At 44.7% G+C, this 14641-nt stretch overlaps 1 protein-coding gene across 7 annotated transcripts in view; it reads right to left on the bottom strand.

Moving 5' to 3' along the window:
• The window catches only part of AGBL3 (AGBL carboxypeptidase 3), an 873099-nt gene that overhangs the window by 148261 nt on the left and 710197 nt on the right, over positions 1 to 14641 (bottom strand). For all 7 annotated transcript variants that reach the window (XM_078669865.1, XM_078670168.1, XM_078670098.1 and 4 more), the window contains one exon: positions 10874 to 10928. In XM_078669865.1, coding sequence (XP_078525991.1) covers positions 10874 to 10928 — 55 coding nt within the window. The remainder of the gene's footprint in view (positions 1 to 10873; positions 10929 to 14641) is intronic.

The raw sequence follows: 14641 nt of genomic DNA, 5'->3' as shown, positions 1-14641 counted from the left end.
TTAGCGGCTCACACCCTTAGTACCAAAAATCAGATGCCCAATAATTTAGCACTGAATAGGATTACAGAGTATAATATTATTCTTTTGTTTTATTTATCTACTTTGGAGAGGGCTCAATCACAAGTTAGGTTATCCTAATGGTAAGGATTCATGCAATATCCAGTCCCTGACATTAACACTTTAGGTCAGACAGCCAAATGATCAACAGTAACCAGAAAGCTAGATGGACAGTTGAAGAGCATAGCATTACAGGAAGGTCCTTTCATTTTTTAACTTTAAATGAAAAGGCTCAATCTCCCTCTAATCTTTTTATTCCCGATGAAGGACAAAAAGGGAATCAGATGTGGCACACAGAGCATACATGAGTTTGTAACATGAAGAACAAGTTACTTACCTTCGGTAACGCTTTTTCTGGTAGATACTATATCTGCCTGTGGATTCCTCACCTTGTGAATATCCCCCTTGCGTCAGCAACGTTCGGAATTTTTCTTCGTAGCACGCCGGCGTGGACGACGTCATAGGAGCACGGCATCGCGCGCGACTCCGTCTGACGTCACCGACTCCTTATTAGGCCCACGTCGGCGTGATGACGTCAGTTCCGCCCTTTTTTCCGTGCCTTCGAGGCACACGGACGGACCAACGACAGCAAATATGCATATATACAATGTACACAGTACATACAAACCATCATAGCACACAGTGCATAGCAAAGGAATCAAAACCCAAAATATATACAAACAATAAAACCAGGTATAGCAGAGTGGACAACGGGGAGGCGGGTGGGCATGTGAGGAATCCACAGGCAGATATAGTATCTACCAGAAAAAGCGTTACCGAAGGTAAGTAACTTGTTCTTCTGATAGATACATCTGCCGTGTGGATTCCTCACCTTGTGAATAGAGTCCCACAGCAGTCCCCACTCCCGGAGGAGGGTGACCACTCTGCTATACCAGGAAATCTTGGAGAACAGAGCATGCGAAGTGGCCGTCCCTCCTCACCTCGGTATCCAAGCAGTAGTGCTTCGCGAAAGTGTGGAGGGAGGCCCAAGTCGCGGCTCTGCAAATGTCCTCAACAGGTACACCTCTAGACAAAGCAGATGTTGCAGACTTTGCTCTAGTTGAATGTGCTCTAATACCCTCAGGAGGGTCCTTACCCACAAGGGAGTAGCAGATCTTGATGCACAGGATTATCCACCTGGAAAGTGTGCGCTTGTGCACCGCTCTGCCCTTCCGACAGCCAGCAAAACCAACAAACAGCTGGTCGTCAACCCGGAAGTCCTTAATCCTGTCCAGATAGAAAGACACCGCCCTCTTAGGGTCCAGACGGTGCAGTCTCTCTTCCTCCTTAGAAGGGTGAGGGGGAGGATAGAAGGTAGGAAGGGTAATGGACTGTCCAAGATGGAAGGGAGTAACCACCTTAGGCAGAAAAGCAGCCCTGGTCCTGAGAACCATCCTTTCAGCATGAATGGTCAGGAATGGGGGCTTGGAACTAAGAGCCTGAAGCTCACTTACCCTCCTTGCCGAGGTGATTGCAACGAGGAAGATCGTTTTAAAAGAAAGAAACCTCAATGGACACTTGTGCAAGGGTTCAAAGGGAGAACCCATTAAGAAGGTCAGCACAAGATTCAAATCCCAATGAGGAACAACAAAAGGAGTAGGAGGGAACATATTTGTTAGACCCCTCAAAAACCTTAAAACCACCGGAGATTTAAAAAGAGAGGGCTGATCCGGCAAACAGAGAAATACCGATAAGGCCGAAAGATACCCCTTGACCGTGGCCACAGCAAAACCTTGCTGCGCCAGAGAAAGAGCAAATTGTAAAATGACAGATAAATGAGCCTTCAAAGGGTCAACATCCTTCTCCCTGTACCAAGAAACAAATTTAGACCACCTATAGGAATAAATGGTCTTAGTGGTGTCACGCCTGGCAGAAAGAATGACATCCACCACATCGTGAGGGAGAGAAAAAGAACTCAAGTTGCCCCGTTCAATCTCCAGGCATGAAGGTGTAATGTCTGGAGGTGGGGGTGTAGAACCTGCCCCTCCATCTGAGAGAGGGGGTCTGCCCTGTGAGGGAGACGGAGCGGCGGGTGAGAGGAGAGGTGGAGAAGGTCTGTGTACCACACCCTTCTTGGCCAATCCGGGGCGATCAATATGACTTGGGCCCGGTCTTGGCGAATCTTCCTCAGAACCCGAGGAATCAAGGGTATGGGAGGAAACGCGTAAAGGAGTTGATTTCCCCAACTCAACTGAAACGCGTCCCCCAAGGCTCCTTGCAATGGATACTGGAGACTGCAGATTGACGGGCAGTGAGCATTCTCGCAAGTGGCAAACAGGTCCACCCGAGGAGTCCCCCACATCTGAAAGATGTCGTGAACCACCTCCGGGTGAAGCCTCCACTCGTGGTCGGCAGAGAACTGCCGACTGAGACTGTCTGCACGAACGTTCAGAACCCCGGCCAGATGATTTGCCATCAGACAAATCTGATGGTCCTGAACCCAGGATCAGAGACGCAGAGCCTCTCTGCAGAGACACTGCGACCCTACTCCTCCCTGCTTGTTGATGTACCACATCGCGGTCGTGTTGTCCGTCAGGACTTGAACCGACTGACCGCGAAGGGAAGGGAGGAAGGCCTTCAGCGCCAAACGTATCGCCCGTAATTCCAGAAGGTTGATGTGAAGCAACCTTTCTTCTGGAGACCAAAGGCCCTTGACCTCCAGGTCCCCCAGATGAGCACCCCACCCGAGAGTGGATGCATCCGTTATCACTGTGGCCACTGATGGAGGCAGTTGAAAAGGCTTTCCTTGAGACAGATTGCCTTCCACGCCCCACCAAGACAGATCCGCCGCAGCTTCTCTGGAGATCCTCACTGACTCCCTGAGATCTCCGTTGTGTTGATACCACTGCCTGCGGAGGCACCACTGGAGTGCCCTCATGTGCCAGCGTGCATGACTGACCAACAGAATGCAAGAAGCCATCAGACCGAGCAGACGAAGGACCTTCAGGACTGGAACAACCGCTCCATTGTAGAATAAAGGAATCATCTCCTGTATGTCGTGAATCCTTTGAGGTGGAGGGAATGCACGACATACAGTACTGTCCAGTACCGCACCTATGAACAGGTTGCGCTGGGAGGGCACCAGGTGAGACTTGGGTACATTGATCGAAAAACCCAACCTGTGCAACAACTGAGTTGTCTCCTGCAGATGATGGAGCACCTTCTCCGGCGACTCCGCTTTGATCAGCCAGTCGTCCAGATAGGGGAACACAGGTATCCCCGATCTCCTGAGATGCGCAGCCACCACTGCCATCACCTTGGTGAAAACTCGATGCGCAGTAGTAAGCCCAAACGGAAGGACCGCAAATTGGTAGTGCTGCGATCCCACCGTAAAACGGAGATACTTTCTGTGCGACTTCAGAATGGGGATGTGAAAATATGCATCCTGCAAGTCGATCGACACCATCCAGTCCTCTTCCATCAGCGCTTGAAGAACCTGAGCAAGGGTGAGCATTTTGAACTTCTCCTGTTTGAGATAGAGGTTCAAAATCCTGAGATCCAGGATTGGCCGAAGCCTGCCATCCTTCTTGGGTATCAAGAAATACCGGGAGTAGCACCCTTGACCCCTCTCCTGCTCTGGAACCACCTCTATTGCACCCTTTCGGAACAGAGCCAGGACTTCTTCCTGCAGGAGCAGCAGGTGGTCCTCTGAACAATAACCTTGGCAAGGAGGGTAATTGGGAGGGAACTCCTGAAAGGGAAGTGCATACCCATTTTCCACGAGATTGAGAACCCAAAGATCTGATGTAACCGATTCCCAATCTCGTAGAAAATGAGTAAGCCGACCCCCTACTGGCCCCACATGATCCAGAATGGTGGATCTAGGGCTGCTTTGCTGATGCGGGTGGGGGTTGGGTATTATTGGAGGAAGAGGAGATTTGACGCCCACGTCCACGACCCTTCTGTCTACCTCTATAGGACTTATACAGAGGGTTCTGCTGTTGCTGCTGTTGTTGTTGGCCTTGTCTGAAGGGACGAAAAGAGGATCTACCAAAGCCTCTAAACTTTCTAGTTGTCGACCCTCTCATCTGGAGACCCAAGGATCTTGCAGTAGCACGGCTATCTTTGAACCTTTCCAAGGCGACATCCACTTTTTTACCAAAAAGGCCAGTCCCTTCAAAAGGCAAGTCCAGCAACGTTGATTGCACATCCGCAGAGAAATCAGAGGATTTTAACCACGCGGCCCTCCTGGTCGCAATAGAAGAGCCCATAATCCTGGCAACAGAATCAACCGTGTCCATGCCACTCTGAATAACCATGCGTGCAGCAGCCTGAGTGTCTGAGACCACCTCATTGAAGTTCTTTCTATCCTCCTCAGGAAGCTTAGATGATAACTGCTTCACAGAATCCATCAATGCATGGACATATCTTCCTAAAAGACAAGTAGCATTAGTGGATTTAAGAGCCATGCTCCCTGAAGAGAAAGTCTTCTTTGCAGACTGATCCAACTTTTTTGAGTCTTTGTCCGCTGGCACTTGAGGGAAAGAGCCTGCAGCCCTGTTAGAACATGCCGCCTGCACTACAAGACTTTCAGGAGAGGGGTGCAAAGAAAGAAACTCAGGGTCACCAGGAGCCACCCTGTAGCGCCTTGCAATAAATCTTGAAACCGCAGGAGCAGATAATGGTCTCTTCCAGATCTCTTTTATTGGATCTGATAAGGCATCAGTGAACGGTAACGTAGGTTCAACAATAGAAGAGGGAGAGTGCAAAACTTCAGTAAGTATGTTGGGCTTGTACTCAACCGTGGGCAGTTTCAAGTTGAGAAGATCTGCAGCCTTCCTAATAACGACGTGATAGGGTGCCACGTCCCTAGAAGGAGCATCAGAAGCTGAAGGTAAACCCCACTCAGGAGAGAGCTCCAGGCCACTAGCATCACGTAGGTCTTCAAAGTCATCATCATGATCAAGAATTTCACCCTCTTCCACATCTGAATCTTCATCTCCCTTTTCTTCCAGAAGACACTGAGCCCTTCGTCTCGACCACTCTATTCGAATCGAAGTCGACGGATTCGGTAACGACTCCGACGGAGCCGGATTCGACGTCGAGCGAGGAGTCGGGGTAGCCGGAGGACGAGACTCACGGACAGGTGTGGAACCTCGATCCAAACTACGAGGTCGATCCGGAGTCGGCGAAGCCGCATGCGGAGTCGAAGACCTCGGTGGTGCCGTACCGAGCCAAGGTGTAAGAGGCGCCGGCATAAAAGGCATAAATGGAGCTGGGGCGTACGACTGAGGAATGCCCAAATTGTATGATAATGGACCCATGGGACCAACAGGTGCTCCAGTGGTGTACATCGCTCTGGAATACACTCCAAACATCGCATTGAGAAAATGCGAGGGGTCCTGACCAGGACCAGGAAAGGGAGGGTACGAACCTACCGGATGCTCTAAAGGAGGTCGAACCAACACAAGTTCATTCTGACCCTCTTGGCCCACAGGAGTCTCCATCGGAGTCGGAGTTTTAGGAACTACCTCCTCTTCTTCCTCATGTTCAGAAGAATGTAAAGATACCGGATCCGGTTCCGGTTCCGGAGTCGGGGAACCTCCGATGGACTGAACAGGAGAAGGAGAAACGAAGTCCTTATGGTGTTTGTGAGACTTCTTCTTCGAATCTGAAGATTCCTTCTCCGAATGATGCTTTGAGCTGTGCTTTCTCCTCTTGTGCTTCCTCTTCGAGGAGCTCGAAGCGTGACCCGTAGTTGACTTGGATCTCGATCTTGATCTCTCTCTGGACCTCGACCTCGCTTTGGATCTCGACTCCGCTCTGGACCTCGACGCCGACCTCGACTTCGATCGAGACTTTTGTTTCGATCTCGAGCGTCTCGACGTCGACCTCGAAGATCTCCCAGCATCTCTCCCCTTTACCTTCGCGAGGAGTAGTTTTGCTTCACGCTCTCGAAGCGCCTTTGGGTTCATCTTAAAACAAGATCGACAGTTCTTGACGTCGTGGTCTGAACCCAGACACCACAAACAATCGCCATGTGGGTCGGTGATTGACATCATGCGGGCACAAGACCCACATTGTTTAAATCCTGTCTTCCTCGACGACATCCTCGATGAAGAAACAAATCGCAAAGGAGAAACACTAAAGATTAAATAATAGCCAGATAGTAAGTATCGAGAAGATCCCGAAAACCGTTAGCGTCGGAGACGCGGAAAAAAGGGAACTGACGTCATCACGCCGACGTGGGCCTAATAAGGAGTCGGTGACGTCAGACGGAGTCGCGCGCGATGCCGTGCTCCTATGACGTCGTCCACGCCGGCGTGCTACGAAGAAAAATTCCGAACGTTGCTGACGCAAGGGGGATATTCACAAGGTGAGGAATCCACACGGCAGATGTATCTATCAGAAAACAAGTTACAAACAAATTTGTGGCGAATATAAAGTCTCTTAAACGTTGATTGCTTGGCTGCATGAAGCAAATAAAGTGGAATCAAATGATGTGAAATAGGAGTTGAACAAGGCAATCCAACCAGAAGACGAGGAAAAATGTCAAATGCTACCTACATTCCACATGAACAGGAAGGAAACCAGAGCTACTGCGCATTTCCATAATTTACACAACAAACAGAATTTTCTTAAGGACAGTAGAGTTTCCAGCATGGAGGGTATACGAAATTAAAGAAAGCCGCTTCAATTTTCGCACTCCTGCACACTCCCTTTTTTTAAAACTAACTGTTCAATTTTACCTTGAAATTTCCATCTTCTTGGCAGAGCTTTTTGACTTTAAGCATTTATATCTAAATTTAAGAAGACTGATTGAAGCCAGATGGCGAATGCTGTATAGTTTCACTATTAGATTCTTCTTCTAAGGTCTTTGTGATGGTAATACTGCAATATGTCTTCACACTGGGGTACCGTCACTCATTGGAGGGAAATTTATTCGAATATTTTGTGGATTTCCAAATGGCATTTTTGATACTGCGCTGATGTTGACATATAGACACAAATGCAAAAAATGGGTATGTCCTAGCTTCTTATTTTTTAAATAGAAGCCCTACATTCTTCAATATGTGCGCATGTTCAATGAGGCAGCGGCAGGGCCTTTGCTGGCCAAACTACGTGGAGGCCCCTCTTCTCTTTGACTTCTTCCTACCAGAGTTATATAAAACTTTATCAGGAGCCAGAGGTTCTCCAACAAAAGGAGTAAACAAGCATATACACATTGCAAGAGTAGCAGATTGACTGCATATCCTCTAAAACATCAAATTGTTGTTTTTTGTTAAACAAGAGCCCATTTTAATTGCTAACATGCACACAGAAATGTAACTGATGTTGAATGCTATATCTATTTGGGTTTTTCCTTTAAAAGTAACTTAAGTAGGACACCTCACTGACATTTCACTTTTAGAAATGCTAAGTAGGCTATGAATGGCCTCCGGTGTTTTAACTCTCTATAGGGAGGGTTCTGCACTGTCCTGTTATTATAGGCCTTGTAGATATGTTTTTAGGCAAAATATTTCAATTTTGTCTCCTTATAGTGCTGCACCTCTTATTATGGACTCCATACTATAAGGATCGTGAGTGACAAACTGTGGAAAATACTTTTTGTTTTCCTCCCTTGTTTGTTATATTATGTTATGTGTATTTGTCTAGTGCACAGCTCACAAGGAGTATTTCCTGGCACTGCTCCTAGTAGAGCGGAGGCTGAGAGGTTTGAAGAAGGCGGTTGAGACATTAGTCTTGCCATTTCAAGCCAGGCTGGCTCATTATTTGTTGATTCATGCTATCAGGAATTAATTAATAGTCAGTCTAACCGGGCATAATCTAAAAGAGCTCCTTTACAAACGCATTTCTTAGATTAATTCAATTTAAATACAAACTCTACACATGCCTTTATTTATATGGTTAGAATAAAGACAGCATATGTGGCTAGGTCTTTTGAAAATCGACTTTGCTACTTGGATAAAAGCTATGTCTACATTTTCTCAAATGAAATAAAATTGAGATGGAATAGAGCGGGCATTCAAAATACATCCCTAACAGAGAAATGTGTGGGCCTGCTTCCTCTGCATCCTGACCATAGTTTGAGGACACCCATAGTTTATACAGAAGATTGTAATTGTGACAAGAAATCACCCAGTTAGCTGGGCTACATGTTGCTGTTTGGTTCGAAATTAGGAGCAGCAAAAAATGGTGTACCACCACAATTTGCTCTTGGAACATAGTAAATGGGGCACATGCATCAAGCATTTTTGCCTTAAAAAATGTGCCGATTTGCAAACACAAAAAAGGCTTTTCAGAAGCAGCAAACCCCACATTGCAATTTGGTAACCTGTTACCGAATCACAAAATGGGTTTGCGATTCGGTATTTGTAAGGGGTGTGTTTAGGGCAACCCTTCCAAATACCGAATCCTAACGGTATGCATGAATGTTTTGTGACCGTGAATGCAGTCGCAAAACATTTGCATATTACCACCTACTTCAAGCAGGTGGTAACCCCTACGCAAATGGGAAGGGGTTCCCAAGGGACCCCTTCCCCTTTGTGAATGGTTGTAAAAGCATTTTTAAGAGAAGGCAGTGGTCCAACGGACGACTGCCCGGTCTTAAAAAATAAAAGGAAAACGTTTCATTTTACATTTTGCAAAGCATCTAGTTTTCCTTAAAGGAAAGCGGCTGCTTTACAAAAAAAAAGATTGCTTTATTTAACCCATTCCATGCTGCCCTCGGCTGTTGGATGTCGCGAGCGCTAACTTGCTGGTGCTGCGCACGTCCAACGGCCGACGCAGCCCCGCCCGCTCTTTAGAATGCCCGCACCGCGGCGGAAAAACCGCCGCAGTTAAGGCGTTAAAAGCAGTCACAGACATGGTGGTCTGCTGACCTCAGCAGGCCACCAACCCCGTGATTATTGTGATTCCTAGGGGTCACAAATTGAGATCTACCTCATTAATATTAATGAGGTAGAGCGATTTGCGACCCCATAGGAATTGATATCTGAAACTCTTTGAGTTTCATGCATTGTAAATTGCGATTACTTAATTGAAATTCTCAGGAATTCCTAATTAGGTATCAGCAATTTACAATTTTGATGCATGTAGTTTTAAGTCTTCTACATACATTTCTGAATTGCTTTATGCTTTGGGAGTGTGCATGTTCCAATTGAAATGGACACATATGTCCTGAGTTGAGGTACTTTTGAAATTATGTTGTGACAAAATGTTCTTTTATATTTTTGGAGTGTAAGATATGTAAGTTTTGAATGTATATGGTATTTTCAAATGTTTAGACATTAAGATACATACTAAACTATTCTAACCAGAACTATGCTACACATTCCATTATGTGAGAAGTAGCTCACATCTGTCAAATGTATTTAGGGCCTGATTATGAGTTTCTCTGTCCAATGAGCCGCCAAACCCACGGTGGCGGTGCAGCATTTGGCGGTCGGATCACAATGGGATCACTGCTACTGGTAAGGATCCACAATCCGTGGCAGGGTGGTGAGCCTGCCATCAAAACTGTGGCTGTGAGCAAACTAAGGCGGGCCAACAGGGCCCCATGTTGCCTCAGGGCCATGGGGTGCATGCAGGTTGCCACATGTGCCCCCCATGTGCATCCACACCAGTTCCTGCACTTCATAGACTGCACCAGTTCATGCCGTGCAAGAAGGGGTTTGGCATTCCCATTGTGGTGCCTTGGACCGCCAAACCACCGCCCGCCAGACCGGGATAAAACTTCTAATCTGGCGGGCGGTTGGCAGTGGAGTTTGGTGGTGTGGGAGCGGGGTGCTGGAGTGATGGCCCGCTCCCACACAGCCAAACTCGTAATTAGGCCTTTAGTAATTTTTTATGATCTGATTGAACTTTTTTGTTTAAGTTCAGTAATCAACTTCTTTATTTAAGTACAAACAAGCATCTTCTTGAAAGTTGATTTAGTAGCTCAAAAGACAAAACTGTGACTCACTGAACTACCATTTGATACATTGAATCCTACCTTTAGAATATATTTTTAACTTCAGGATGTATAGGGTCACAAAGAAAAAATAATTTAAATAAGGAGTACACATTATAATTCAACAGGACATCGGCACACTACTGGTTTCATGTTGATACCATCAAATGCAGAATCAAACCTGCAAATAGTGATTAACTGATTGAGAGAGAGTACAAATTGGGTCATCGTTACAAGAGGCTTGCAATTTCCACTGGGGCTGCAAACCCTGCAACCAGAGAGTGACAATTACTCTACATTGAAAAACAGACTTCTTGGAATAAACATGATAGTGAAATGGAACATGGTGTCTGCTCCTACAGGCTGTAGGAACAGTAATGCATTTTTAAAATGTTGCCCTTAGTACTTTTAAACACTCTTATCGAGTATGCTAGATAAGAAAATATATGGTTTGCTCCCATTTTCTAGAGCTGCTTTGTAAAGGCAGTAAAGAAGCATTAAATCTGATATGTTCAACTGAAGATGCAGGTCTGGTGTCTTTCATTTTATCCTATGGGCATGTAAGAGAATACTATGGCCCTGGGACCTCGAAGTAAACTACACTCTTCATTTTATTTTGTTTATATATAGCCGATATTCTTCTGTGCTTTTTAATAGGACAGCTCTGTGATTATATGGTATTGAGATACATGAAAATTGTTCTTTCTGTTTTGTGCCTTACTGATCCCTTCTCTTCTCTTATGCTTCTCTTAGGGTGAATCCTCCTCGGATGTTATGCCTTTGAGATGGTGAAGGTGATCTAATACAGTGGTCTAAGGAATTATTAAGTTAACCTGTTTGCGATGTTACCTGTATTACAGCAAATACCCTTAGCAAACAAGTTTCAATACTTGGCAGCATAAAAACAAAAGAAAGCATTTTTACCTTTAATGCCATGATTCGCTTGCTGAAGAGTTTCTTTCTGCAGTTTGGAATGAGACTAAAAAACAACACAAATATTCTGTAAGTTTTATGAAAAGGGGAGAAGTCATAACTTATCACTGATCAAGAGGGACGAAAGGCTCAGTTCTCCACACATCTCATCTTCTATGTGTAAATCTAGGTAGGTGACACAATTGAGGCAATAGTTAAATTGGGTGGTCTTCATAAAAACCCATTTAAAGAAAAAATCTATGAGAAACTGGTATGAATTAACTTTGTGGAAGGCTGCTTCAGTGTCACTTATCTTGAGAACACAATGATCATTCTGTGTTTATTTTCCTCATTTTTAATATAGCTTGAGGTGCGCTATAATTACTTAAACAATGACAACAGCAGAGCATGGACCAAACCATTAAGACGAATTCTAATCCTCTGACAAATGTATGAATTTGTATTGTGTGGCTCAGCAAAGTGAATGCCTCAAGGTACGTCCTGTAGTATTAGTGTGTTTTCAACCAAAATTTCCCATATCATTTCATCCAATTACGAACAACCTTAACACATAAATACTGCACCTTTAAAAGTTGGCAAAAAGACCACTATAAGGAGAGGATACACCATACATCTCCTCAACAATCTTTTTCTTTGTTCCAAACAATTTACTGGCAAATGAAAGGATATCATATAATCACAATAATTTTACAACTGATCACTTCACCTTTTATAGCACATAATTTTTTACAGCAATTTCTAGATCTCTTCATATGCCCCAATTAATGTTGTATTAATATATCACAGGCATCGTAGTCTTTGGCCTACTCTTATCCCCAGTCTCTGGCCACCCCTTACTTCTGGGAAAAGACCGATTATAAGAGGAATGAATAATGGGGAGAGGTGGATATTCATCCCCAGTTATTCATTCCCCCCGACAGTCTTTTTCTGTCTGACTCTTCTCCCCTCTCTCTCCCTCCTTGACTTTTCTCTCCACTCTAATGCTACCCACCTTCCTTTCAACACTTACCTCTAGCTCCTCCTCAATTTCTCCCCCAAACTCGTTGCTCCCTTCTCCTCTCTTTTGCTCCCTCCCACCTTATTTCACTCGATTATCCTTTCGCTTCTTCGCTAAACAGTCCCGATCTCTCCCTCTCCCCCTTTCCTAATTTAAGATGTGCTGCATGTTAAGGACAATGTATATTTGATTAGCCCTATCCCATTTAACTGCATAAATGAATAGCCTTGTCCCGGGTAAACAACCCTTCTTTAGCTCCCTTGCCTTTTGTGTTTCTGTGTTAATTGTCTGTAATGACATTTGCGTTCTACTCATGGCCATAACTCTTAGTCTATTTGCTTATTTAAGAAGTGCTTCTTGTTAAATGTGTAATGTCTGTATATTTTTTTGATCCCAATGAATCTACTGTACCGACTGGAAACTTAATGCTCATGTAGAGCGCTCTGCTACCCCCAAGTCTTGAAGCGCTATATAAAACTTTTCAAATAAATAAAAAAAAAATATCCAAGTTTCAAAACTCAATCAGAAATATCCGACCTCTGCTGAGCTTAATGGCTACCTCGATTAAAGGTAACAAAGAACAGTACCACTACTGCTCATCAAACATTCAACAAGCTAACTCCCTTTGCAAATCTCCCCTGGTGAGACTCTTTGATTGTGACCTCACTCCACATTCCTAGGCAGCAGAGTTTCTATTTAACATTCAATGTAACCACCTTTGCCTAGTTTGCCAAAAACCAGAGGCATTTTCAAGGGAGCTTTTGTCAGTTTGAAAAACGTCTATGGAAATGTTCCCTTCGATAGAATAGTTTCTCACCTGTAATCCTAGTTCTCCTGAAGGGGAATATCCATTGAATAGTCCTTCCCACATGCATGGATGCTAGAGCACTTTTTTCAAAGTCACATTTTGTGAAGTAATTTAGCCAGGAAATATGCGAGAGACTAAGGTATAATTTGATGGCCTAATAACAGGCGATACTGCCAATCACATTAATTTACTTTAAAAGATTGAAGAAATCAAAATCAAGCCTAAAAAAAAGACCACTAAAAAAAAGAAAAGCAACATTTTTAAAATAGTTTTCACAAACCCTTTTTGTTTCTTTTAAAGTGATTGATAGGGAGGGACAGGGCAATGTAACTGTATGGGCCACATCAATAAAAGAAAAACAATAGAACACTGCACTGGGACAATCACTGTGCAGGAAGCCATCTTGCCCAGGACAGCATCACCATTCTGACTGGCATGCGCAGATATGGTTGAAAAAGTGCCAGTTGGTTCTGGAGATTGAGAACCCTCTGGGCATTGGGGTACGCTTTGGATGTGACAGAATTCAGAACTGCTCCCAGACATGGCTGTAAGTGGGATTTGGTGGCATTGATCGTGCAGCCCAATTTGCGTAACATATTGATGGCGGTCTGAGTTTCCTGTAGATACCTCTGTCTGCTTGGACTCTATCTTTCAATCGTCTAGGTATGGGACAACATTAATGTTGTGTCTTCTTAAATGTGCTATCAGAACTGCCAGATATTTGGTAAATACTTGTGGTGCTGTTGTAACCCTGAATGGCAATACCTTTAACTGGTAATGACATCCCCTCACCACCAAGTTCAGGTAACGGCGATGTACCAGATGAATGGGGATGTGAAAGTAAGGGCCCTTCAGGTTGAGTGACGCCATGAAGTCACCTTCCTGTAGTAGTGGAATCACATCCTGCAGGGTCACCATGTGGAAGTGTTCTGACAAAAAGTAGTAGTTGAGAGCTCGACGAGCTAGTATCGGCCTCAGTGTTCCATCCTTTTCGGGTATGTAAAGGGAAAATAATACTCTGCCTGGTGCTGCTTTAGGACTAGATCTAATGCTCCTTTCAAAACCACATCACTTTTACCTCCTCCTTGCGAAGAAGGAGTGTTGAGGGCTAAGACACTGGCTGCACGGTGGTATTTTGGAGGGTGTGATGTAAGTAATCTTTATTGCTTGATTAATAAAAATCTTAGCAAAACAGCTGCATATTAAAACACATATAACATAAAACATCGCTCGATCCGATAAAATCGCAGTGGTTTCATAAAATACAAAAGTATGAAACTTGCATACAGTACGGAAGATATAATATTAATATGTGTAACGTGTTTAGGCGCATAGTGACTGCTGGGAGACCGTCCTCCTTGAAGTTCTCCTAGGTTCAAGTGTCTGTGTGATTAAGTGTAAAATCCTTGCCAGGTGGAGGGTAAGTCAAAAATCGTCCTTCCCAGTGAGCAGATGAGTTAGCAGCAACCTAGGGGGCTAGCCAATTTATTGGCAGGTTGCCAAGTTTAATTTTGTTTTTACTATTTTCATAAAACATACAAAGCTACAGGCTAACCGGATGTCGCCTCCCTCAAAGCAGGCCTTCACCACCTGTCTGCATGTTCGTATTCGATTTTCATTCAGGCGCAGCTCTAGAAGCTGTCTTCGTTCAAGATCAAAACTCTTACAGGCGCACAATAAATGTAAGACGTTTTCTTCTGGGTTATCGCATAGTCTGCAGTTGGGGGTTGGATGTGTGCGTTTCCACAGCGGTAAGTGTAGTTTTACTGGTAGAATCCCCAACCTCATTGCCAGTAGGCTTTGCTTCATAGTTCTCGGGAAGCTTGTACTTAAATATGGCTGAGGAGCGCTTCTCGAGTAGCTCTGAATCACGAACCAGCTGTGTGCCCTCCTATTTATGTCTGTTTTGTCTTTTTCTAGGGAAATAATCGTCACCGATTTGTTCACCTAGGCT

Source organism: Lissotriton helveticus, chromosome 1_1 (genome assembly GCF_964261635.1).
Source record: "Lissotriton helveticus chromosome 1_1, aLisHel1.1, whole genome shotgun sequence".
NCBI classification, from domain to species: domain Eukaryota; kingdom Metazoa; phylum Chordata; class Amphibia; order Caudata; family Salamandridae; genus Lissotriton; species Lissotriton helveticus.
The sequence above is the reverse complement of the archived record's forward strand: the minus strand, read 5'-3'. Positions and strand labels throughout refer to the sequence as shown.